The sequence below is a fragment of the Cherax quadricarinatus genome, chromosome 4, assembly GCF_038502225.1.
Source record: "Cherax quadricarinatus isolate ZL_2023a chromosome 4, ASM3850222v1, whole genome shotgun sequence".
NCBI classification, from domain to species: domain Eukaryota; kingdom Metazoa; phylum Arthropoda; class Malacostraca; order Decapoda; family Parastacidae; genus Cherax; species Cherax quadricarinatus.
This window is the reverse complement of record NC_091295.1, coordinates 76231328-76257672: the sequence shown is the minus strand read 5'-3', so window position 1 is coordinate 76257672 and position 26345 is coordinate 76231328. Positions and strand designations below refer to the sequence as shown.

General features: G+C 41.6%; 1 protein-coding gene across 1 annotated transcript in view; it reads right to left on the bottom strand.

Annotated features, from left to right (window-relative positions):
• LOC128684253 (cadherin-like and PC-esterase domain-containing protein 1) overlaps positions 1–25248 on the bottom strand; it is a gene marked incomplete at its 3' end in the record, with an annotated part of 238406 nt that extends 213158 nt beyond the window's left edge. Inside the window, 2 exon segments of the mRNA XM_070098032.1 lie at positions 14353–14493; positions 25117–25248. Of these exon segments, the coding sequence (XP_069954133.1) occupies positions 14353–14493; positions 25117–25218 (243 nt within the window).
• Between the last annotated feature and the right edge of the window lie 1097 nt (positions 25249–26345).

Genomic DNA, 26345 nt, shown 5'->3' with positions numbered 1-26345 from the left:
ATTTACACTGTGTTGCAATAACCGCTGGATGATTTACACTGTGTTGCAATAACCGCTGGATGATTTACACTGTGTTGCAATAACCGCTGGATGATTTACACTGTGTTGCAATAACCGCTGGATGATTTACACTGTGTTGCAATAACCGCTGGATGATTTACAGTGTTGCAATAACCGCTGGATGATTTACACTGTGTTGCAATAACCGCTGGATGATTTACACTGTGTTGCAATAACCGCTGGATGATTTACACTGTGTTGCAATAACCGCTGGATGATTTACACTGTGTTGCAATAACCGCTGGATAATTTACAGTGTTGCAATAACCGCTGGATGATTTACACTGTGTTGCAATAACCGCTGGATGATTTACACTGTGTTGCAATAACAGCTGGATGATTAACATTGTGTTGCAATAACTGCTGGATGATTTACACTGTGTTGCAATAACCGCTGGATGATTTACACTGTTGCAATAACCGCTGGATGATTTACACTGTGTTGCAATAACCGCTGGATGATTTACATTGTGTTGCAATAACCGCTGGATGATTTACACTGTGTTGCAATAACCGCTGGATGATTTACACTGTATTGCAATAACAGGTGGATGATTTACACTGTGTTGCAATAACTGCTGGATGATTTACACTGTGTTGCAATAACCGCTGGATGATTTACACTGTTGCAATAACCGCTGGATGATTTACAGTGTTGCAATAACCGCTGGATGATTTACACTGTGTTGCAATAACAGCTGGATGATTAACACTGTGTTGCAATAACTGCTGGATGATTTACACTGTGTTGCAATAACCGCTGGATGATTTACACTGTGTTGCAATAACCGCTGGATGATTTACACTGTGTTGCAATAACCGCTGGATGATTTACACTGTGTTGCAATAACCGCTGGATGATTTACACTGTGTTGCAATAACCGCTGGATGATTTACACTGTATTGCAATAACAGCTGGATGATTTACACTGTGTTGCAATAACTGCTGGATGATTTACACTGTTGCAATAACCGCTGGATGATTTACACTGTGTTGCAATAACCGCTGGATGATTTACACTGTGTTGCAATAACAGCTGGATGATTTACACTGTGTTGCAATAACTGCTGGATGATTTACACTGTGTTGCAATAACTGCTGGATGATTTACACTGTGTTGCAATAACCGCTGGATGATTTACACTGTTGCAATAACCGCTGGATGATTTACACTGTGTTGCAATAACTGCTGGATGATTTACACTGTGTTGCAATAACTGCTGGATGATTTACACTGTGTTACAATAACCGCTGGATGATTTACACTGTGTTGCAATAACTGCTGGATGATTTACACTGTTGCAATAACTGCTGGATGATTTACACTGTGTTGCAATAACCGCTGGATGATTTACACTGTGTTGCAATAACTGCTGGATGATTTACACTGTGTTGCAATAACCGCTGGATGATTTACACTGTGTTGCAATAACCGCTGGATGATTTACACTGTGTTGCAATAACCGCTGGATGATTTACACTGTGTTGCAATAACTGCTGGATGATTTACAGTGTTGCAATAACCGCTGGATGATTTACACTGTGTTGCAATAACCGCTGGATGATTTACACTGTATTGCAATAACAGCTGGATGATTTACACTGTGTTGCAATAACTGCTGGATGATTTACACTGTGTTGCAATAACTGCTGGATGATTTACACTGTGTTGCAATAACCGCTGGATGATTTACACTGTGTTGCAATAACTGCTGGATGATTTACACTGTGTTGCAATAACTGCTGGATGATTTACACTGTGTTGCAATAACCGCTGGATGATTTACACTGTGTTGCAATAACTGCTGGATGATTTACACTGTGTTGCAATAACCGCTGGATGATTTACACTGTGTTGCAATAACCGCTGGATGATTTACACTGTGTTGCAATAACCGCTGGATGATTTACACTGTGTTGCAATAACTGCTGGATGATTTACACTGTGTTGCAATAACCGCTGGATGATTTACACTGTGTTGCAATAACTGCTGGATGATTTACACTGTGTTGCAATAACCGCTGGATGATTTACACTGTGTTGCAATAACTGCTGGATGATTTACACTGTGTTGCAATAACCGCTGGATGATTTACACTGTGTTGCAATAACCGCTGGATGATTTACACTGTGTTGCAATAACCGCTGGATGATTTACACTGTGTTGCAATAACTGCTGGATGATTTACACTGTGTTGCAATAACCGCTGGATGATTTACACTGTTGCAATAACCGCTGGATGATTTACACTGTATTGCAATAACAGCTGGATGATTTACACTGTGTTGCAATAACTGCTGGATGATTTACACTGTGTTGCAATAACTGCTGGATGATTTACACTGTGTTGCAATAACCGTTGGATGATTTACACTGTGTTGCAATAACCGCTGGATGATTTACACTGTGTTGCAATAACCGCTGGATGATTTACACTGTTGCAATAACTGCTGGATGATTTACACTGTGTTGCAATAACCGCTGGATGATTTACACTGTGTTGCAATAACTGCTGGATGATTTACACTGTTGCAATAACCGCTGGATGATTTACACTGTGTTGCAATAACTGCTGGATGATTTACACTGTGTTGCAATAACCGCTGGATGATTTACACTGTTGCAATAACCGCTGGATGATTTACACTGTGTTGCAATAACCGCTGGATGATTTACACTGTGTTGCAATAACTGCTGGATGATTTACACTGTGTTGCAATAACCGCTGGATGATTTACACTGTTGCAATAACCGCTGGATGATTTACACTGTATTGCAATAACAGCTGGATGATTTACACTGTGTTGCAATAACTGCTGGATGATTTACACTGTGTTGCAATAACTGCTGGATGATTTACACTGTTGCAATAACCGCTGGATGATTTACACTGTGTTGCAATAACTGCTGGATGATTTACACTGTGTTGCAATAACTGCTGGATGATTTACACTGTGTTGCAATAACCGCTGGATGATTTACACTGTGTTGCAATAACTGCTGGATGATTTACACTGTGTTGCAATAACCGCTGGATGATTTACACTGTGTTGCAATAACTGCTGGATGATTTACACTGTGTTGCAATAACCGCTGGATGATTTACACTGTGTTGAAATAAAGATGTACAAGACAGGTATACAATACCGACAAGATGTACAAGACAGGTATACAATACCGACAAGATGTACAAGACAGGTATACAATACCGACAAGATGTACAAGACAGGTATACAATACCGACAAGATGTACAAGACAGGTATACAATACCGACAAGATGTACAAGACTGGTATACAATACCGACAAGATGTACAAGACAGGTATACAATACCGACAAGATGTACAAGACAGGTATACAATACCGACAAGATGTACAAGACAGGTATACAATACCGACAAGATGTACAAGACAGGTATACAATACCGACAAGATGTACAAGACAGGTATACAATACCGACAAGATGTACAAGACAGGTATACAATACCGACAAGATGTACAAGACTGGTATACAATACCGACAAGATGTACAAGACAGGTATACAATACCGACAAGATGTACAAGACAGGTATACAATACCGACAAGATGTACAAGACTGGTATACAATACCGACAAGATGTACAAGACAGGTATACAATACCGACAAGATGTACAAGACAGGTATACAATACCGACAAGATGTACAAGACAGGTATACAATACCGACAAGATGACAAGACAGGTATACAATACCGACAAGACAAGACAGGTATACAATACCGACAAGATGTTCAAGACAGGTATACAATACCGACAAGATGTACAAGACAGGTATACAATACCGACAAGATGTACAAGACAGGTATACAATACCGACAAGATGTACAAGACAGGTATACAATACCGACAAGATGTACAAGACAGGTATACAATACCGACAAGATGTACAAGACAGGTATACAATACCGACAAGATGTACAAGACAGGTATACAATACCGACAAGATGTACAAGACAGGTATACAATACCGACAAGATGTACAAGACAGGTATACAATACCGACAAGATGTACAAGACAGGTATACAATACCGACAAGATGTACAAGACAGGTATACAATACCGACAAGATGTACAAGACAGGTATACAATACCGACAAGATGTACAAGACAGGTATACAATACCGACAAGATGTACAAGACAGGTATACAATACCGACAAGATGTACAAGACAGGTATACAATACCGACAAGATGTACAAGACTGGTATACAATACCGACAAGATGTACAAGACAGGTATACAATACCGACAAGATGTACAAGACAGGTATACAATACCGACAAGATGTACAAGACAGGTATACAATACCGACAAGATGTACCGACAAGACAAGAGGTATACAATACCGACAAGATGTACAAGACTGGTATACAATACCGACAAGATGTACAAGACAGGTATACAATACCGACAAGATGTACAAGACAGGTATACAATACCGACAAGATGTACAAGACAGGTATACAATACCGACAAGATGTACAAGACAGGTATACAATACCGACAAGATGTACAAGACAGGTATACAATACCGACAAGATGTACAAGACAGGTATACAATACCGACAAGATGTACAAGACTGGTATACAATACCGACAAGATGTACAAGACAGGTATACAATACCGACAAGATGTACAAGACAGGTATACAATACCGACAAGATGTACAAGACAGGTATACAATACCGACAAGATGTACAAGACTGGTATACAATACCGACAAGATGTACAAGACTGGTATACAATACCGACAAGATGTACAAGACTGGTATACAATACCGACAAGATGTACAAGACTGGTATACAATACCGACAAGATGTACAAGACAGGTATACAATACCGACAAGATGTACAAGACAGGTATACAATACCGACAAGATGTACAAGACTGGTATACAATACCGACAAGATGTACAAGACTGGTATACAATACCGACAAGATGTACAAGACAGGTATACAATACCGACAAGATGTACAAGACAGGTATACAATACCGACAAGATGTACAAGACTGGTATACAATACCGACAAGATGTACAAGACTGGTATACAATACCGACAAGATGTACAAGACTGGTATACAATACCGACAAGATGTGCAAGACAGGTATACAATACCGACAAGATGTACAAGACTGGTATACAATACCGACAAGATGTACAAGACAGGTATACAATACCGACAAGATGTACAAGACTGGTATACAATACCGACAAGATGTACAAGACAGGTATACAATACCGACAAGATGTACAAGACAGGTATACAATACCGACAAGATGTACAAGACAGGTATACAATACCGACAAGATGTACAAGACAGGTATACAATACCGACAAGATGTACAAGACTGGTATACAATACCGACAAGATGTACAAGACAGGTATACAATACCGACAAGATGTACAAGACAGGTATACAATACCGACAAGATGTACAAGACAGGTATACAATACCGACAAGATGTGCAAGACAGGTATACAATACCGACAAGATGTACAAGACTGGTATACAATACCGACAAGATGTACAAGACAGGTATACAATACCGACAAGATGTACAAGACAGGTATACAGTACCGACCAATACAGGTATACAGTACCGACCAATACAGGTATACAGTACCGACCAATACAGGTATACAGTACCGACAAGATGTACAAGACAGGTATACAATACCGACAAGATGTACAAGACTGGTATACAATACCGACAAGATGTACAAGACAGGTATACAATACCGACAAGATGTACAAGACAGGTATACAATACCGACAAGATGTACAAGACAGGTATACAATACCGACAAGATACAAGACAGGTATACAATACCGACAAGACAAGACAGGTATACAATACCGACAAGATGTACAAGACAGGTATACAATACCGACAAGATGTACAAGACAGGTATACAATACCGACAAGATGTACAAGACTGGTATACAATACCGACAAGATGTACAAGACAGGTATACAATACCGACAAGATGTACAAGACAGGTATACAATACCGACAAGATACCGACAAGTACAGGTATACAATACCGACAAGATGTACAAGACAGGTATACAATACCGACAAGATACAATACCGACAAGATGTACAAGACAGGTATACAATACCGACAAGATGTACAAGACAGGTATACAATACCGACAAGATGTACAAGACAGGTATACAATACCGACAAGATGTACAAGACTGGTATACAATACCGACAAGATGTACAAGACAGGTATACAATACCGACAAGATGTACAAGACAGGTATACAATACCGACAAGATGTACAAGACAGGTATACAATACCGACAAGATGTACAAGACTGGTATACAATACCGACAAGATGTACAAGACAGGTATACAATACCGACAAGATGTACAAGACAAGGTATACAATACCGACAAGATGTACAAGACAGGTATACAATACCGACAAGATGTACAAGACAGGTATACAATACCGACAAGATGTACAAGACAGGTATACAATACCGAAAAGATGACTGTACAAGACAGGTATACAATACCGACAAGATGTACAAGACTGGTATACAATACGGACAAGATGTACAAGACAGGTATACAATACCGACAAGATGTACAAGACAGGTATACAATACCGACAAGATGTACAAGACAAGATGTGCAAGACAGGTATACAATACCGACAAGATGTGTACAATAGACAAGATGTACAAGACAGGTATACAATACCGACAAGATGTACAAGACAGGTATACAATACCGACAAGATGTACAAGACAGGTATACAATACCGACAAGATGTACAAGACAGGTATACAATACCGACAAGATGTACAAGACAGGTATACAATACCGACAAGATGTACAAGACAGGTATACAATACCGACAAGATGTACAAGACAGGTATACAATACCGACAAGATTATATATATATATATATATATATATATATATATATATATATATATATATATATATATATATATGTAATAAGTTAGGAGACCTCGGTCAGATGACCAAAAGCTCCAGCGGTTGGTCATCATAGACTAACACCAGCGTCAGGAAACACTTGTCCTGTTTCTTGATAAGTCTCGACGTGCCTGGGTATCGAACTCAGTGTCCTTTGGGTTGGAGTGGTACTCAGAGACCAGTCACTCGACTGCTGCCTCAACCTCCACAACAGATAGACAAAAGAGGATCAACCGATCTTCTCGAATTGACCAACTTTGACGATGATCCTGAGCTGTGGTGAGTTAGTAAGTCTCAGTGGAGGAGGAGAGAAGGAAGGAAGGAAGGAAGGAAGGAAGGCAGGAAGGAAGGAAGGAGGGAAAGAAGGAAGGAGGGAAGGAAGGAAGGCAGGAAGGAAGGAAGGAGGGAAGGAAGGCAGGAAGGAAGGTAGGAAGGAAGGAAGGAGGGAAGGAAGGAGGGAAGGAAGGAAGGAAGGCAGGAAGGAGAGAAGGAAAAAGGAATGCAGGAAGGAAGGCAGGAAGGAAGGAAAGCAGGAAGGAAGGCAGGAAGGAAGGAGGGAAGGAAGGCAGGAAGGAAGGAGGGAGGGAAGGAAGGAAGGAAGGCAGGAAGGAGAGAAGGAAAAAGGAAGGCAGGAAGGAAGGCAGGAAGGAAGGAAAGCAGGAAGGAAGGCAGGAAGGAAGGAGGGAAGGAAGGCAGGAAGGAAGGAGGGAGGGAAGGAAGGAAGGAAGGAAGGCAGGAAGGAAGGCAGGAAAAAAGGGAGGAAGGCAATAAGGAAGGAAGGAAGGAAGGAAGGAAGGAATGAAGGAAGGAAGGAAGGCAGGAAGGAAGGCAGGCAGGAAGGCAGGAAGGAAAGAAGGAAGGCAGGAAGGAAGGAGGGAAGGCAGGAAGGAAGGCAGGAAGGAAGGAAGGAGGGAGGGAGGGAAGGAAGGCAGGAAGAAAGGAAGGCAGGAAGGAAGACAGGAAGGCAGGAAGGAAGGCAGGAAGGAAGGAGGGAGGGAAGGAGGGAAGGAAGGAGGGAAGGCAGGAAGGAAGGAAGGAAGGAAGGAAGGCAGGAAAGAGGGAAGGAAGGCAGGAAGGAAGGAAGGCAGGAATGAAGGAAGAAAGGAAGGAAGGAAGGCAGGCAGGCAGGAAGGAAGGAAGGCAGGAAGGAAGGCAGTAAGGAAGGAGGGAAAGAAGGCAGGAAGGAAGGAGGAAAGGAAGGAAGGAAGGAAAGCAGGAAGGAAGGCAGGAAGGATGGAAGGCAGGAAGGAAGGAAGGAAGGAAGGCAGGAACGAAGGAAGAAATTAAGGCAGGAAGGAAGGCGGGAGGGAAGGGAGGTAGAAAGGAAGAAAGAAGGGAAGGAAGGAGGAAAGGAAGGAAGGAAGGAAAGGAAGGAAGGAAGGAAGGAGGGAAGGAAGGAAGGAGGGAAGGAAGGCAGGAAGGAAAGCAGGAAGGAAGAAAGGAGTGAAGGAGGGTAGGAAGGAAGGCTGGAAAGAAGGAAGGCAGGAAGAAAGGAAGGCAGGAAGGAAGGTTGGAAGGAAAGAAGGCAGGCAGGAAGGAAGGCAGGAAGGAAGGAAGGAGGGAAGGAAGAAGGAAAGTAAGGAAGGAAAGCAGGAAGGCAGGAAAGATGGAAGTCAGGAAGGAAGTCAGGAAGGAAGGAAGGAAGGAAGGCAGGAAGGAAGGCAGGAAGGAAGGAAGAAAGGAGGAAAGAAAGGAGGGAAGAAAGGAGGAAAGGAAGGAAGGAGGGAAGGAAGGAAGGAGGAAAGGAAGGAAAGAAGGAAGGCAGGAAGGAAGGAAAGCAGGAAAGAAGGAAGGAAGGAAGGCAGGAAGGAAGAAAGGAGGGAAGGAAGGCAGGAAGGAAGAAAGGAGGGAAGGAAGGCAGGAAGGAAGAAAGGAGGGAAGGAAGAAGGAAAGGAAGGAGGGAAGGAAGGAAGGCAGGAAAGAAGGCAGGGAAGAAGGAAGGCAGGAAGGAAGGAAGGCAGGAAGGAAGGCAGGAAGGAAGTAAGGCAGGAAGGAAAGAAGAAAGGAAGGCAGGAAAGGAGGGAAGGAAGGCAGGAAGGAAGGCAGGAAGGAAGAAAGGAAGGCAGGAAGGAAGGCAGGAAGGAAGGAAGGCAGGAAGGAAGGAAGGCAGGAAGGAAGGCAGGAAGGAAAGCAGGAAGGAAGGAAAGAAGGAAGGAGGAAAAGAAGGAAGGCAGAAAGGCAGGAAGGATGGAAGGAGGGAGGGAAGGAAGGCAGGAAGGAAGGTAGGCAGGAAGGAAAGCAGGAAGGAAGGAAGGCAGGAAGGAGGGAAGGAAGGAAGGCAGGCAGGAAGGAAGGAAGGAAGGCAGGAAGGAAGGCAGGAAAGCAGGAAGGCAGGAAGGAAGGAAGGAAGGAAAGAGGGAAGGAAGGAAGGCAGGGAGGAAGGAAGGCAGGAAGGAAGGCAGGAAGGAAGGCAGGAAGGAAGGCAGGAAGGAAGGAAGGAAAGCAGGAAGGAAGGCAGGAAGGAAGGAAGGAAGGAAAGAGGGAAGGAAGGAAGGCAGGGAGGAAGGAAGGAAGGAAGGCAGGAAGGAAGGAAGGCAGGAAGAAATGAAGAAAGAAGACAAGAATAAATGAAGGAAGACAGGGAGGAAAAAAGGAAGAAGAGAGGAGAAACGGATTTTGTCCCGATCCTACTTCTAACTCCAAAAATGGTACTGAATCCCATACACTCCAGCTGGAATTTCCTTCCCTGATGTTCTTTTAATACAATTTGTAAAAAAAATAGCAAGCAACTAAAACACCCCAAACATTTCATACATAACAATAACTTCAGAACATACTGGGCCAGTAGGCCTGCTGGAGTGCTCCTTCTTTCTTATGTTCTTATATTCCACCCCGAATCTTGCTTGTCACTCGCGACTTTGACCACCTTCACGTCTTAATCTTTCACGAAAATGAAACCTTCACCCCGGGCTATTAACCGCAGGGTTAGTATCCCAGGTGGGCTATTAACCGCAGGGTTAGTATCCCAGATGGGCTATTAACCGCAGGGTTAGTATCCCAGGTGGGCTATTAACCGCAGGGTTAGTATCCCAGGGTAACCCACGGATTTTCAGATGTGGACTGGCTTTAACCCCGTTTAAACAGTATCATTCTGGACAAGTTACGAATGAACGGTTACATTCTATATAATAGTATATGACCACCATATTCTCTGACAGGCTCACAGTGGGAACAAAAGCTAGTTATGTTTCCCTCTCATACTCCATCACACAGGATGGTTCCCTGTCATACTCCATCACACAGGATGTTTCCCTGTCATACTCCATCACACAGGATGGTTCCCTGTCATACTCCATCACACAGGATGTTTCCCTGTCATACTCCATCACACAGGATGTTTCCCTGTCATACTCCATCACACAGGATGTTTCCCTGTCATACTCCATCACACAGGATGGTTCCCTGTCATACTCCATCACACAGGATGTTTCCCTGTCATACTTCATCACACAGGATGGTTCCCTGTCATACTCCATCACACAGGATGGTTCCCTGTCATACTCCATCACACAGGATGTTTCCCTGTCATACTCCATCACACAGGATGTTTCCCTGTCATACTCCATCACACAGGATGGTTCCCTGTCATACTCCATCACACAGGATGTTTCCCTGTCATACTTCATCACACAGGATGGTTCCCTGTCATACTCCATCACACAGGATGGTTCCCTGTCATACTCCATCACACAGGATGGTTCCCTGTCATACTCCATCACACAGGATGGTTCCCTGTCATACTCCATCACACAGGATGGTTCCCTGTCATACTCCATCACACAGGATGTTTCCCTGTCATACTCCATCACACAGGATGGTTCCCTGTCATACTTCATCACACAGGATGGTTCCCTGTCATACTTCATCACACAGGATGGTTCCCTGTCATACTCCATCACACAGGATGGTTCCCTGTCATACTTCATCACACAGGATGGTTCCCTGTCATACTCCATCACACAGGATGGTTCCCTGTCATACTTCATCACACAGGATGGTTCCCTGTCATACTTCATCACACAGGATGGTTCCCTGTCATACTTCATCACACAGGATGGTTCCCTGTCATACTTCATCACACAGGATGGTTCCCTGTCATACTCCATCACACAGGATGGTTCCCTGTCATACTTCATCACACAGGATGGTTCCCTGTCATACTCCATCACACAGGATGGTTCCCTGTCATACTCCATCACACAGGATGGTTGCCCTCCCATAGTTCCTCACACAGGATGGTTGCCCTCCCATAGTTCCTCACACAGGATGGTTGCCCTCCCATAGTTCCTCACACAGGATGGTTGCCCTGTCATAGTTCCTCACACAGGATGGTTCCCTGCTATACTCCATCACACAGGATGGTGCCCTGTCATACTCCATCACACAGGATGATTCCCTGTCATACTCCATTACACAGGATGGTTCCCTGTCATACTCCATCACACAGGATGGTTCCCTGTCATACTCCATCACACAGGATGGTTCCCTGTCATACTCCATTACACAGGATGATTCCGTCATACTCCATTACACAGGATGGCTCCCTGTCATACTCCATCACACAGGATGGTTCCCTGTCATACTCCATTACACAGGATGGTTCCCTGTCACACTCCATCACACAGGATGGTTCCCTGTCATACTCCATCACACAGGATGGTTCCCTGTCATACTCCATCACACAGGATGGTTCCCTGTCATACTCCATCACACAGGATGGTTCCCTGTCATACTCCATCACACAGGATGGTTCCCTGTCATACTCCATCAAACAGGATGGTTCCCTGTCATACTCCATCACACAGGATGGTTCCCTGTCATACTCCATCACACAGGATGGTTCCCTGTCATACTCCATCACACAGGATGGTTCCCTGTCATACCCAATCACACAGGATGGTTCCCTGTCATACTCCATCACACAAGATGGTTCCCTGTCATACTCCATCACACAGGATGGTTCCCTGTCATACTCCATCACACAGGATGGTTCCCTGTCATACTCCATCACACAGGATGGTTCCCTGTCATACTCCATCACACAGGATGGTTCCCTGTCATACTTCATCACACAGGATGGTTCCCTGTCATACTTCATCACACAGGATGGTTCCCTGTCATACTCCATCACACAAGATGGTTCCCTGTCATACTCCATCACACAGGATGGTTCCCTGTCATACTCCATCACACAGGATGGGTTACATACACGAGGTAATGTGATGTATCAGGCTGAGCTGTGAGACTTCAATAGGATAGTGAGGCTGTCAAGTATTCCACTGAGGGTTCGGTAACTTTGATACCTTAGACTAGTTCCAGAGCTTTCTTATGTACCTGATACCCATGATGTGGGTGGTAGTCACACCCACACCCAAGGTGTGAGTGGTAGTCACACCCACACCCAAGGTGTGAGTGGTAGTCACACCCACACCCAAGGTGTGAGTGGTGGACCAGAAATTATAGAGGCCCATAATGGGTACAGAGACTAAAAAATTTTTTTTGTGCTGTGACGGACATATAACAAATAACAATGTATCATTTGTATGTGTCATATATCACTTGTATGTGTCATGTATCACTTGTATGTGTCATGTATCACTTGTATGTGTCATGTATCACTTGTATGTGTCATGTATCACTTGTATGTGTCATGTATCACTTGCATGTATGTCTTATATAGCATTTGTACGTGTCATGTATCACTTGTATGTGTCATATATCACTTGTATGTGTCATGTATCACTTGTATGTGTCATATATCACTTGTATGTGTCATATATCACTTGTATGTGTCATATATCACTTGTATGTGTCATATATCACTTGTATGTGTCATGTATCACTTGTATGTGTCATATATCACTTGTATGTGTCATATATCACTTGTATGTGTCATATATCACTTGTATGTGTCATGTATCACTTGTATGTGTCATATATCACTTGTATGTGTCATGTATCACTTGTATGTGTCATATATCACTTGTATGTGTCATGTATCACTTGTATGTGTCATATATCACTTGTATGTGTCATATATCACTTGTATGTGTCATATATCACTTGTATGTGTCATGTATCACTTGTATGTGTCATATATCACTTGTATGTGTCATATATCACTTGTATGTGTCATATATCACTTGTATGTGTCATATATCACTTGTATGTGTCATGTATCACTTGTATGTGTCATGTATCACTTGTATGTGTCATGTATCACTTGCATGTTTGTCTTATATAGCATTTGTACGTGTCATGTATCACTTGTATGTGTCATGTATCACTTGTATGTGTCATGTATCACTTGTATGTGTCATGTATCACTTGTATGTGTCATATATCACTTGTATGTGTCATATATCACTTGTATGTGTCATATATCACTTGTATGTGTCATATATCACTTGTATGTGTCATGTATCACTTGTATGTGTCATATATCACTTGTATGTGTCATATATCACTTGTATGTGTCATATATAACTTGTATGTGTCATGTATCACTTGTATGTGTCATGTATCACTTGTATGTGTCATGTATCACTTGTATGTGTCATATATCACTTGTATGTGTCATGTATCACTTGTATGTGTCATGTATCACTTGTATGTGTCATGTATCACTTGTATGTGTCATATATCACTTGTATGTGTCATATATCACTTGTATGTGTCATGTATCACTTGTATGTGTCATATATCACTTGTATGTGTCATATATCACTTGTATGTGTCATATATCACTTGTATGTGTCATATATCACTTGTATGTGTCATGTATCACTTGTATGTGTCATGTATCACTTGCATGTATGTCTTATATAGCATTTGTACGTGTCATGTATCACTTGTATGTGTCATATATCACTTGTATGTGTCATATATCACTTGTATGTGTCATATATCACTTGTATGTGTCATATATCACTTGTATGTGTCATATATCACTTGTATGTGTCATATATCACTTGTATGTGTCATGTATCACTTGTATGTGTCATGTATCACTTGCATGTATGTCTTATATAGCATTTGTACGTGTCATGTATCACTTGTATGTGTCATGTATCACTTGTATGTGTCATGTATCACTTGTATGTGTCATGTATCACTTGTATGTGTCATATATCACTTGTATGTGTCATGTATCACTTGTATGTGTCATGTATCACTTGCATGTATGTCTTATATAGCATTTGTACGTGTCATGTATCATTGGTATGTGTCACCAGTGTAAGTTGGTATACAGGTGCATGTGTGAACTAAGTACTTACCTTAACGAGCAGTTGGAGGAGAGGTTCATGGTTGTGGTGGTGGTGGGGATGTTGGAGTACAGCCACTGGTCCCCTGGAGAGTATCCCTCGCTGGTGGGGGCTTCGGGGCTCCCCCAACACGCCCCCTCTTTCGCTACCGCTCTGTGGAGAAGGGGAGATGAAGGATGGGGGTGATTTTTAGTGGGGGACTGACAAGTTTTTCTGACCTCTGTGACACGACAGTCATACATGAGGCTATCATACTGTATGACAGTCATACATGAGGCTGTCATGCTGTATGACAGTCATACATATGGTTAACATACTGTATGACAGTCATACATGAGGCTATCATACTGTATGACAGTCATACATGAGGCTATCATACTGTATGACAGTCATACATATGGTTAACATACTGTATGACAGTCATACATGAGGCTATCATACTGTATGACAGTCATACATGAGGCTATCATACTGTATGACAGTCATACATATGGTTAACATACTGTATGACAGTCATACATAAAGCTATCATACTGTATGACAGTCATACATGAGGCTATCATACTGTATGACAGTCATACATAAAGCTATCATACTGTATGACAGTCATACATAAAGCTATCATACTGTATGACAGTCATACATAAGGTTAACATACTGTATGACAGTCATACATGAGGCTGTCATACTGTATGACAGTCATACATGAGGCTGTCATGCTGTATGACAGTCATACATGAGGCTATCATACTGTATGACAGTCATACATATGGTTAACATACTGTATGACAGTCATACATAAAGCTATCATACTGTATGACAGTCATACATGAGGCTATCATACTGTATGACAGTCATACATATGGTTAACATACTGTATGACAGTCATACATAAAGCTATCATACTGTATGACAGTCATACATGAGGCTATCATACTGTATGACAGTCATACATAAAGCTATCATACTGTATGACAGTCATACATGAGGCTATCATACTGTATGACAGTCATACATAAAGCTATCATACTGTATGACAGTCATACATGAGGTTATCATACTGTATGACAGTCATACATAAAGCTATCATACTGTATGACAGTCATACATAAAGCTATCATACTGTATGACAGTCATACATAAGGTTAACATACTGTATGACAGTCATACATGAGGCTATCATACTGTATGACAGTCATACATGAGGCTATCATACTGTATGACAGTCATACATGAGGCTATCATACTGTATGACAGTCATACATGAGGCTATCATACTGTATGACAGTCATACATAAAGCTATCATACTGTATGACAGTCATACATGAGGCTATCATACTGTATGACAGTCATACATGAGGCTATCATACTGTATGACAGTCATACATGAGGCTATCATACTGTATGACAGTCATACATGAGGCTATCATACTGTATGACAGTCATACATGAGGCTATCATACTGTATGACAGTCATACATAAAGCTATCATACTGTATGACAGTCATACATGAGGCTATCATACTGTATGACAGTCATACATGAGGCTATCATACTGTATGACAGTCATACATGAGGCTATCATACTGTATGACAGTCATACATGAGGCTGTCATGCTGTATGACAGTCATACATGAGGCTATCATACTGTATGACAGTCATACATGAGGCTATCATACTGTATGACAGTCATACATGAGGCTATCATACTGTATGACAGTCATACATGAGGCTGTCATGCTGTATGACAGTCATGCATAAGGTTATCATACTGTATGACAGTCATACATGAGGCTATCATACTGTATGACAGTCATACATGAGGCTGTCATGCTGTATGACAGTCATGCATAAGGTTATCATACTGTATGACAGTCATACATGAGGCTATCATACTGTATGACAGTCATACATGAGGCTATCATACTGTATGACAGTCATACATAAAGCTATCATACTGTATGACAGTCATACATGAGGCTATCATACTGTATGACAGTCATACATGAGGCTATCATACTGTATGACAGTCATACATGAGGCTGTCATGCTGTATGACAGTCATACATGAGGCTATCATACTGTATGACAGTCATACATGAGGTTATCATACTGTATGACAGTCATACATGAGGTTATCATACTGTATGACAGTCATACATGAGGCTATCACACTGTATGACAGTCATACATGAGGTTATCATACTGTATGACAGTCATACATGAGGCTGTCATACTGTATGACAGTCATACATAAAGCTATCATACTGTATGACAGTCATACATAAGGTTATCATATTGTATGACAGTCATACATGAGGCTATCATACCGTATGACAGTCATACATAAAGCTATCATACTGTATGACAGTCATACATGAGGCTATCATACTGTATGACAGTCATACATGAGGCTGTCATGCTGTATGACAGTCATACATAAAGCTATCATACTGTATGAGTCATACATGAGGCTGTCATGCTGTATGACAGTCATACATAAAGCTATCATACTGTATGAGTCATACATGAGGCTATCATACTGTATGACAGTCATACATAAAGCTATCATACTGTATGACAGTCATACATGAGGCTATCATACCGTATGACAGTCATACATAAAGCTATCATACTGTATGAGTCATACATGAGGCTATCATACTGTATGACAGTCATACATGAGGCTATCATACTGTATGACAGTCATACATGAGGCTATCATACTGTATGACAGTCATACATAAAGCTATCATACTGTATGACAGTCATACATAAGGTTATCATACTGTATGACAGTCATACATGAGGCTGTCATACTGCATGACAGTCATACATAAAGCTATCATACTGTATGACAGTCATACAAGAGGCTATCATACTGTATGACAGTCATACATAAAGCAATCATATTGTATGACAGTCATACATGAGGTTTTCATACTGTATGACAGTCATACATGAGGCTGTCATACTGTATGACAGTCATATATGAGGCTACCATACTGTATGACAGTCATACATGAGGCTATCATACTGTATGACAGTCATACATAAGGTTATCATACTGTATGACAGTCATACATAAGGTTATCATACTGTATGACAGTCATACATAAGGTTATCATACTGTATGACAGTCATACATGAGGCTATCATACTGTATGACAGTCATACATAAGGTTATCATACTGTATGACAGTCATACATGAGGCTGTCATGCTGTATGACAGTAATACATAAGGTTATCATACTGTATGACAGTCATACATGAGGCTATCATACTGTATGACAGTCATACATGAGGCTATCATACTGTATGACAGTCATACATAAAGCTATCATACTGTATGACAGTCATACATGAGGCTATCATACTGTATGACAGTCATACATGAGGCTATCATACTGTATGACAGTCATACATAAAGCTATCATACTGTATGACAGTCATACAAGAGGCTGTCATGCTGTATGACAGTAATACATAAGGTTATCATACTGTATGACAGTCATACATGAGGCTGTCATGCTGTATGACAGTCATACATAAGGTTATCATACTGTGTGACAGTCATACATAAGGTTATCATACTGTATGACAGTCATACATAAGGTTATCATACTGTATGACAGTCATACATAAGGTTATCATACTGTATGACAGTCATACATTAGGTTATCATACTGTATGACAGTCATACATGAGGCTATCATACTGCATGACAGTCATACATGAGGCTGTCATACTGTATGAGTCATACATGTGGCTATCATACTGTATGACAGTCATACATGAGGCTATCATACTGTACGACAGTCGTACATAAAGCTATCATACTGTATGACAGTCATACATGAGGCTATCATACTGTATGACAGTCATACATGAGGCTATCATACTGTATGACAGTCATACATGAGGCTATCATACTGTATGACAGTCATACATAAGGTTATCATACTGTATGACAGTCATACATGAGGCTGTCATGCTGTATGACAGTCATACATGAGGCTATCATACTGTATGACAGTCATACATGAGGCTATCATACTGTATGACAGTCGTACATGAGGCTATCATACTGTATGACAGTCGTACATAAAGCTATCATACTGTATGACAGTCATACATGAGGCTATCATACTGTATGACAGTCATACATGAGGCTATCATACTGTATGACAGTCATACATAAAGCTATCATACTGTATGACAGTCATACATGAGGCTATCATACTGTATTAGTCATACATGAGGCTATCATACTGTATGACAGTCATACATAAAGCTATCATACTGTATGAGTCATACATGAGGCTATCATACTGTATGACAGTCATACATTAGGTTATCATACTGTATGACAGTCACACATGAGGCTGTCATACTGCATGACAGTCATACATAAAGCTATCATACTGTATGACAGTCATACATGAGGCTATCATACTGTATGACAGTCATACATGAGGCTGTCATACTGTATGACAGTCATACATAAGGTTATCATACTGTATGATAGTCATACATGAGGCTATCATACTGTATGACAGTCATACACGACGCTATCATACTGTATGACAGTCATACATAAGGTTATCATACTGTATGACAGTCATACATGAGGCTATCATACTGTATGACAGTCATACATGCGGCTATCATACTGTATGACAGTCATACATGAGGCTATCATGCTGTATGAGTCATACGTAAAGCTATCATACTGTATGAGTCATACATGAGGCTATCATACTGTATGACAGTCATACATGAGGCTGTCATGCTGTATGAGTCATACATAAAGCTATCATACTGTATGAGTCATACATGAGGCTATCATACTGTATGACAGTCATACATGAGGCTGTCATGCTGTATGACAGTCATACATGAGGCTGTCATACAGTATGACAGTCATACATGAGGCTGTCATGCTGTATGACAGTCATACATGAGGCTATCATACTGTATGACAGTCATACATTAGGCTATCATGCTGTATGAGTCATACGTAAAGCTATCATACTGTATGACAGTCATACATGAGGCTGTCATGCTGTATGAGTCATACATGATGCTGTCATACTGTATGACAGTTATACATGAGGCTATCATACTGTATGACAGTCATACATGAGGCTATCATGCTGTATGAGTCATACGTAAAGCTATCATACTGTATGACAGTCATACATGAGGCTGTCATGCTGTATGAGTCATACATAAAGCTATCATACTGTATGAGTCATACATGAGGCTATCATACTGTATGACAGTCATACATAAAGCTATCATACTGTATGACAGTCATACATAAAGCTATCATACTGTATGACAGTCATACATAAAGCTATCATACTGTATGACAGTCATACATGAGGCTGTCATGCTGTATGAGTCATACATAAAGCTATCATACTGTATGAGTCATACATGAGGCTATCATACTGTATGACAGTCATACATGAGGCTGTCATGCTATATGAGTCATACATGAGGCTATCATACTGTATGACAGTCATACATGAGGCTATCATGCTGTATGAGTCATACATGAGGCTGTCATGCTGTATGAGTCATACATGAGGCTGTCATGCTGTATGAGTCATACATAAAGCTATCATACTGTATGAGTCATACATGAGGCTGTCATGCTGTATGACAGTCATACATGAGGCTGTCATGCTGTATGACAGTCATACATGAGGCTGTCATGCTGTATGACAGTCATACATAAAGCTATCATACTGTTTGACAGTCATACATGAGGCTATCATACTGTATGACAGTCATACATGAGGCTGTCATGCTGTATGACAGTCATACATAAAGCTATCATACTGTATGGCAGTCATACATGAGGCTGTCATACTGTATGACAGTCATACATGAGGCTGTCATGCTGTATGACAGTCATACATAAAGCTATCATACTGTATGGCAGTCATACATGAGGCTGTCATACTGTATGGCAGTCATACATGAGGCTGTCATGCTGTATGACAGTCATACATGAGGCTGTCATGCTGTATGACAGTCATACATGAAGCTATCATATGTTTGACAGTCATACATGAGGCTGTCATGCTGTATGACAGTCATACATGAGGCTGTCATGCTCTATGACAGTTATACATGAGGCTGCCATACTGTATGACAGTCATACATGAGGCTGTCATGCTGTATGACAGTCATACATAAAGCTATCATACTGTATGACAGTCATACATGAGGCTATCATGCTGTATGAGTCATACGTAAAGCTATCATACTGTATGACAGTCATACATGAGGCTGTCATGCTGTATGACAGTCATACATAAAGCTATCATACTGTATGACAGTCATACATGAGGCTATCATGCTGTATGAGCCATACGTAAAGCTATCATACTGTATGACAGTCATACATGAGGCTGTCATGCTGTATGAGTCATACATAAAGCTATCATACTGTATGACAGTCATACATAAAGCTATCATACTGTATGACAGTCATACATAAAGCTATCATACTGTATGACAGTCATACGTAAAGCTATCATACTGTATGACAGTCATACATGAGGCTGTCATGCTGTATGAGTCATACATAAAGCTATCATACTGTATGACAGTCATACATAAAGCTATCATACTGTATGACAGTCATACATAAAGCTATCATACTGTATGACAGTCATACGTAAAGCTATCATACTGTATGACAGTCATACATGAGGCTGTCATGCTGTATGAGTCATACATAAAGCTATCATACTGTATGAGTCATACATGAGGCTATCATACTGTATGACAGTCATACATGAGGCTGTCATGCTGTATGAGTCATACATAAAGCTATCATACTGTATGAGTCATACATGAGGCTGTCATGCTGTATGACAGTCATACATGAGGCTGTCATGCTGTATGACAGTCATACATGAGGCTGTCATGCTGTATGAGTCATACATGAGGCTATCATACTGTATGACAGTCATTCATGAGGCTGTCATGCTGTATGAGTCATACATGAGGCTATCATACTGTATGACAGTCATACATGAGGCTGTCATGCTGTATGAGTCATACATAAAGCTATCATACTGTATGAGTCATACATGAGGCTGTCATGCTGTATGACAGTCATACATGAGGCTGTCATGCTGTATGACAGTCATACATGAGGCTGTCATGCTGTATGACAGTCATACATAAAGGTATCATACTGTTTGACAGTCATACATGAGACTATCATACTGTATGACAGTCATACATGAGGCTGTCATGCTGTATGACAGTCATACATAAAGCTATCATACTGTATGGCAGTCATACATGAGGCTGTCATGCTGTATGACAGTCATACATGAGGCTGTCATGCTGTATGACAGTCATACATGAAGCTATCATATGTTTGACAGTCATACATGAGGCTGTCATGCTGTATGACAGTCATACATGAGGCTGTCATGCTCTATGACAGTTATACATGAGGCTGCCATACTGTATGACAGTCATACATGAGGCTGTCATGCTGTATGACAGTCATACATAAAGCTATCATACTGTTTGACAGTCATACATGAGGCTGTCATACTGTATGACAGTCATACATGAGGCTGTCATGCTGTATGACAGTCATACATGAGGCTGTCATGCTGTATGACAGTCATACATGAGGCTGTCATGCTGTATGCCAGTCATACATGAGGCTATCATGCTGTATGACAGTCATACATGAGACTGTCATGCTGTATGACAGTCATACATGAGGCTGTCATGCTGTATGACAGTCATACATGAGGCTGTCATGCTGTATGACAGTCATACATGAGGCTGTCATGCTGTATGACAGTCATACATGAGGCTGTCATGCTGTATGACAGTCATACATGAGGCTGTCATGCTGTATGACAGTCATACATGAGACTGTCATGCTGTATGACAGTCATACATGAGGCTGTCATGCTGTATGACAGTCATACATGAGACTGTCATGCTGTATGACAGTCATACATGAGGCTGTCATGCTGTATGACAGTCATACATGAGACTGTCATGCTGTATGACAGTCATACATGAGACTGTCATGCTGTATGACAGTCATACATGAGGCTGTCATGCTGTATGACAGTCATACATGAGGGTGTCATGCTGTATGACAGTCATACATAAAGCTATCATACTGTATGGCAGTCATACATGAGGCTGTCATGCTGTATGACAGTCATACATGAGGCCGTCATGCTGTATGACAGTCATACATGAAGCTATCATATGTTTGACAGTCATACATGAGGCTGTAATGCTGTATGACAGTCATACATGAGGCTGTCATGCTCTATGACAGTTATACATGAGGCTGCCATACTGTATGACAGTCATACATGAGGCTGTCATGCTGTATGACAGTCATACATAAAGCTATCATACTGTTTGACAGTCATACATGAGGCTGTCATACTGTATGACAGTCATACATGAGGCTGTCATGCTGTATGACAGTCATACATGAGGCTGTCATGCTGTATGACAGTCATACATGAGGCTGTCATGCTGTATGACAGTCATACATGAGGCTGTCATGCTGTATGACAGTCATACATGAGGCTGTCATGCTGCATGACAGTCATACATGAGGCTGTCATGCTGTATGACAGTCATACATGAGGCTGTCATGCTGTATGCCAGTCATACATGAGGCTATCATGCTGTATGACAGTCATACATGAGACTGTCATGCTGTATGACAGTCATACATGAGGCTGTCATGCTGTATGACAGTCATACATGAGGCTGTCATGCTGTATGAGTCATACATGAGGCTGTCATGCTGTATGACAGTCATACATGAGGCTGTCATGCTGTATGACAGTCATACATGAGGCTGTCATGCTGTATGACAGTCATACATGAGACTGTCATGCTGTATGACAGTCATACATGAGGCTGTCATGCTGTATGACAGTCATACATGAGACTGTCATGCTGTATGACAGTCATACATGAGGCTGTCATGCTGTATGACAGTCATACATGAGACTGTCATGCTGTATGACAGTCATACATGAGGCTGTCATTCTATTAAAGTCTATGATCGGTCATACTACTTTCCTAAGTAGGCCAAACAGACAGTAGGTTAAAGACCCCTTTACACCTACTGACCATGTTTACCCAGAAGTAAATAGGTTCAGGGTGTTAGTGAAGTTCAGTTACATTATTACTAATATTTTATAATTAAAATATTTCCATTAAACACAAAAAATAAAGTTATTTGTTTTTCTTACAATTTTTGTGACAATTTTCGTGTCAATGTCAACTTCAAAATTCAACCAATCTATATTTTATAAAGTCGCAATTTTTAATTTCTTTTGTGTACATATATCCTCGTTTATCATGTTCTTCTCTTATCCTGCTTCTTCGTGTGTTAGTCGTACCCTTGTTTATAGTGTTAGTATCCCGTAGTATCTTGCATGTCGTGATCATGTCTCCAGTGAGTTATGTGTCGTGTGGCTCAGCTGCTATAACCTTGCCTCGTGGCTCTTGTTCTTCAGCTCCTGGACCACTCTAGTAGCAAACTTCACTGTTCTCTTAAACTTCTTTATGTGCTTAATGTGGCCAGGGCTCCAGGCTGATGCAGGAGCTAAGCTCCTCCCTTTCCTGAGGCTCCTCTCTCTCTTAAGATTCCCCTGGCTCTTCCAGAGGATCCCTTCTCTTATTCTTCCAGAGGCTCGTTCCCCTTCCTCTTCCAGAGAGCCTCCCATCCCAGAGGTTCCTGTCATCTTAGAGGTTCCTCGTCCTTAAGAAGCTCTTACCCCTCCATAGCCTCCTTTCCCTCCAGAGCCTCCTTCCCCTCCAGAGGCTCCTCCCCCTCCAGAGACTTCCCTCCCTCCAAAGGCTCCACTTCTTCCCAAAAATTGACATCACTTATAACACCGTGGGATAGCAAGCCTTCACAATCTTCTCCCACCAAGACAGAGAGAGAGAGAGAGAGAGAGAGAGAAAGGGAGAGAGAGAAGCAAAGTTTAAAAAACCTCTTAAAGGCAATTTGCTTCCAAAGTTATCGAGTCCATCACTCACAAAAGAGGGGTCTCAGCTTCCACTTTGAGTTCAGGACTCTTGAGCCCTTTAATAGAGACCTAGTTGAGCCCCATCACTCGCAAAAGATGGGTCTTACCTTCCTCTTTGAGTTGAAAACCTTCGGGTCCTCTTAAAGAGCCCCTAGATGAGCCCTGCTTATGTCTAGACCCTACAATAGGGTCCAGTCAGTCAAATTCCTGCCAAAACAAAGTTTAGAATTGCTCTTAACGTTGAAATACCATAAAAATTACCATTATTATTAACACTACCTTTATATTGACGCAAAAGTTTTTCTACGTGAGATGCTTGTAGACAATACTTTCGTTTATAAGGTACATTCATTGATCAAGTCTTTTAATAGAACAGTTTTACAGGGAACGTGTACTCTGTTTCCTCTATCAGGTTAGTACTCTATGAGTCTTCTTAAGACCCTCGTTTGAGCTCTAAACACGATTTCTAGAGCTTTAGAGTATGGGAGAAATGGAAAGCCAGGAGCTACATAATGCAGAGCTCTTTTAAAGCCGAGTGTTGCACCATCGATGACAAGAAGGACCAAGAGCTGCAGGTCAACCAGGCACACTCAAGAGGTGGTTACACCCCTCACGACAACACCTAGAGTTAAGATGGGTGAAAATCACTCGCCTGCAGTGTGGTCAGGTGAGGGTAACAGCCACTAACGCCACGAACGACGTCGCTCACCTGTAGCGTAGTGAGGTGATAGGAAATGATCACGGACGCCACGGACACGCAAGTCAATACGGAGAGGACCGCTCGTGCCGACCACAGCGCCCACACGCCCATCCTGGGACCTGTCCAAGGAGACAAAACATAGCTATATACTTTTCACACACAACACACACACACACACACACACACACACACACACACACACACACACACACACACACACACATCTTCCTCTTCCTCCATTCTTTCTTCAAATTTCCAGTCATCACCCTCACACAGGAACTGGTATATTATCATCTTTGGGTAAACAAGGGAAATAGAAGGAATGAAAATCTCGGTGATTTATGCAACCGTTTCTCCTTTGATGGGAGGGAAGGAGGGGAGGGAGGGAGGAAGGAAGGGGAAAGAAAAGAGAAGATGAGAGAGGGAGGAAGGGAAAAGAAGAGAGAAGATGAGAGAGGGAGGGATAAAATGGGAGGCAGATTGGTAGAAGGTACGAAGAAGAGGGAAGAGAGGGGGAGGGGGGAACAGGGATGAATTGAGAGAGAATAGAAGAAAGGTATGGATAAAGGGGAAAAATCCGAATATTTCGGATACATCAGCATTGTGATGTTACGTTATACTACAAGATGGTACTCTGAAGGAAAGAGATGGAATAGGGGGGAGAGGGAGGGGTAAGAGGGAAAAGGGGAGGGGAAGGAAGAGGGGGAGAGCCAAAACGTAAAGCCGGCTGTTTATCCTCAGACATCAAAGGTCACTTTCTGTATGGTAATGTGTTCTTTATGAGGTGACCTCAAGGTGAGAGAGAGAGAGAGAGAGAGAGAGAGAGAGAGAGAGAGAGAGAGAGAGAGAGAGAGAGAGAGAGAGAGAGAGAGAGAGAGAGAGAGAGAGAGAGAGAGAAAGAGAGAGAGACCAAGATTGTTGAGAAGATGTGCAGACCAGCTAGCAGCACCTCTAACTCGCATCTTTCAGCACTGCCTAGTACAGTGTAAATGGCCCTCTCTGTGGAAAGAGGCAAATGTAGTCCTTGTTCACAAAAAGAAGAGCAGAGCAGAAATCAGCAACTACAAACCAGTGTCACTACTGTCAATCACTGGTAAGATCCTTGAGACAAATATCTCAAGACAAATGACAGAGTTTTTTGACTACCACTCACTACTTTGTGATCGTCAATATGGCTTCAGGAAAGGTTACTCTGCTGCTGATCTGTTGTTAAACCTCTCCACTAAGTGGCACCAGTC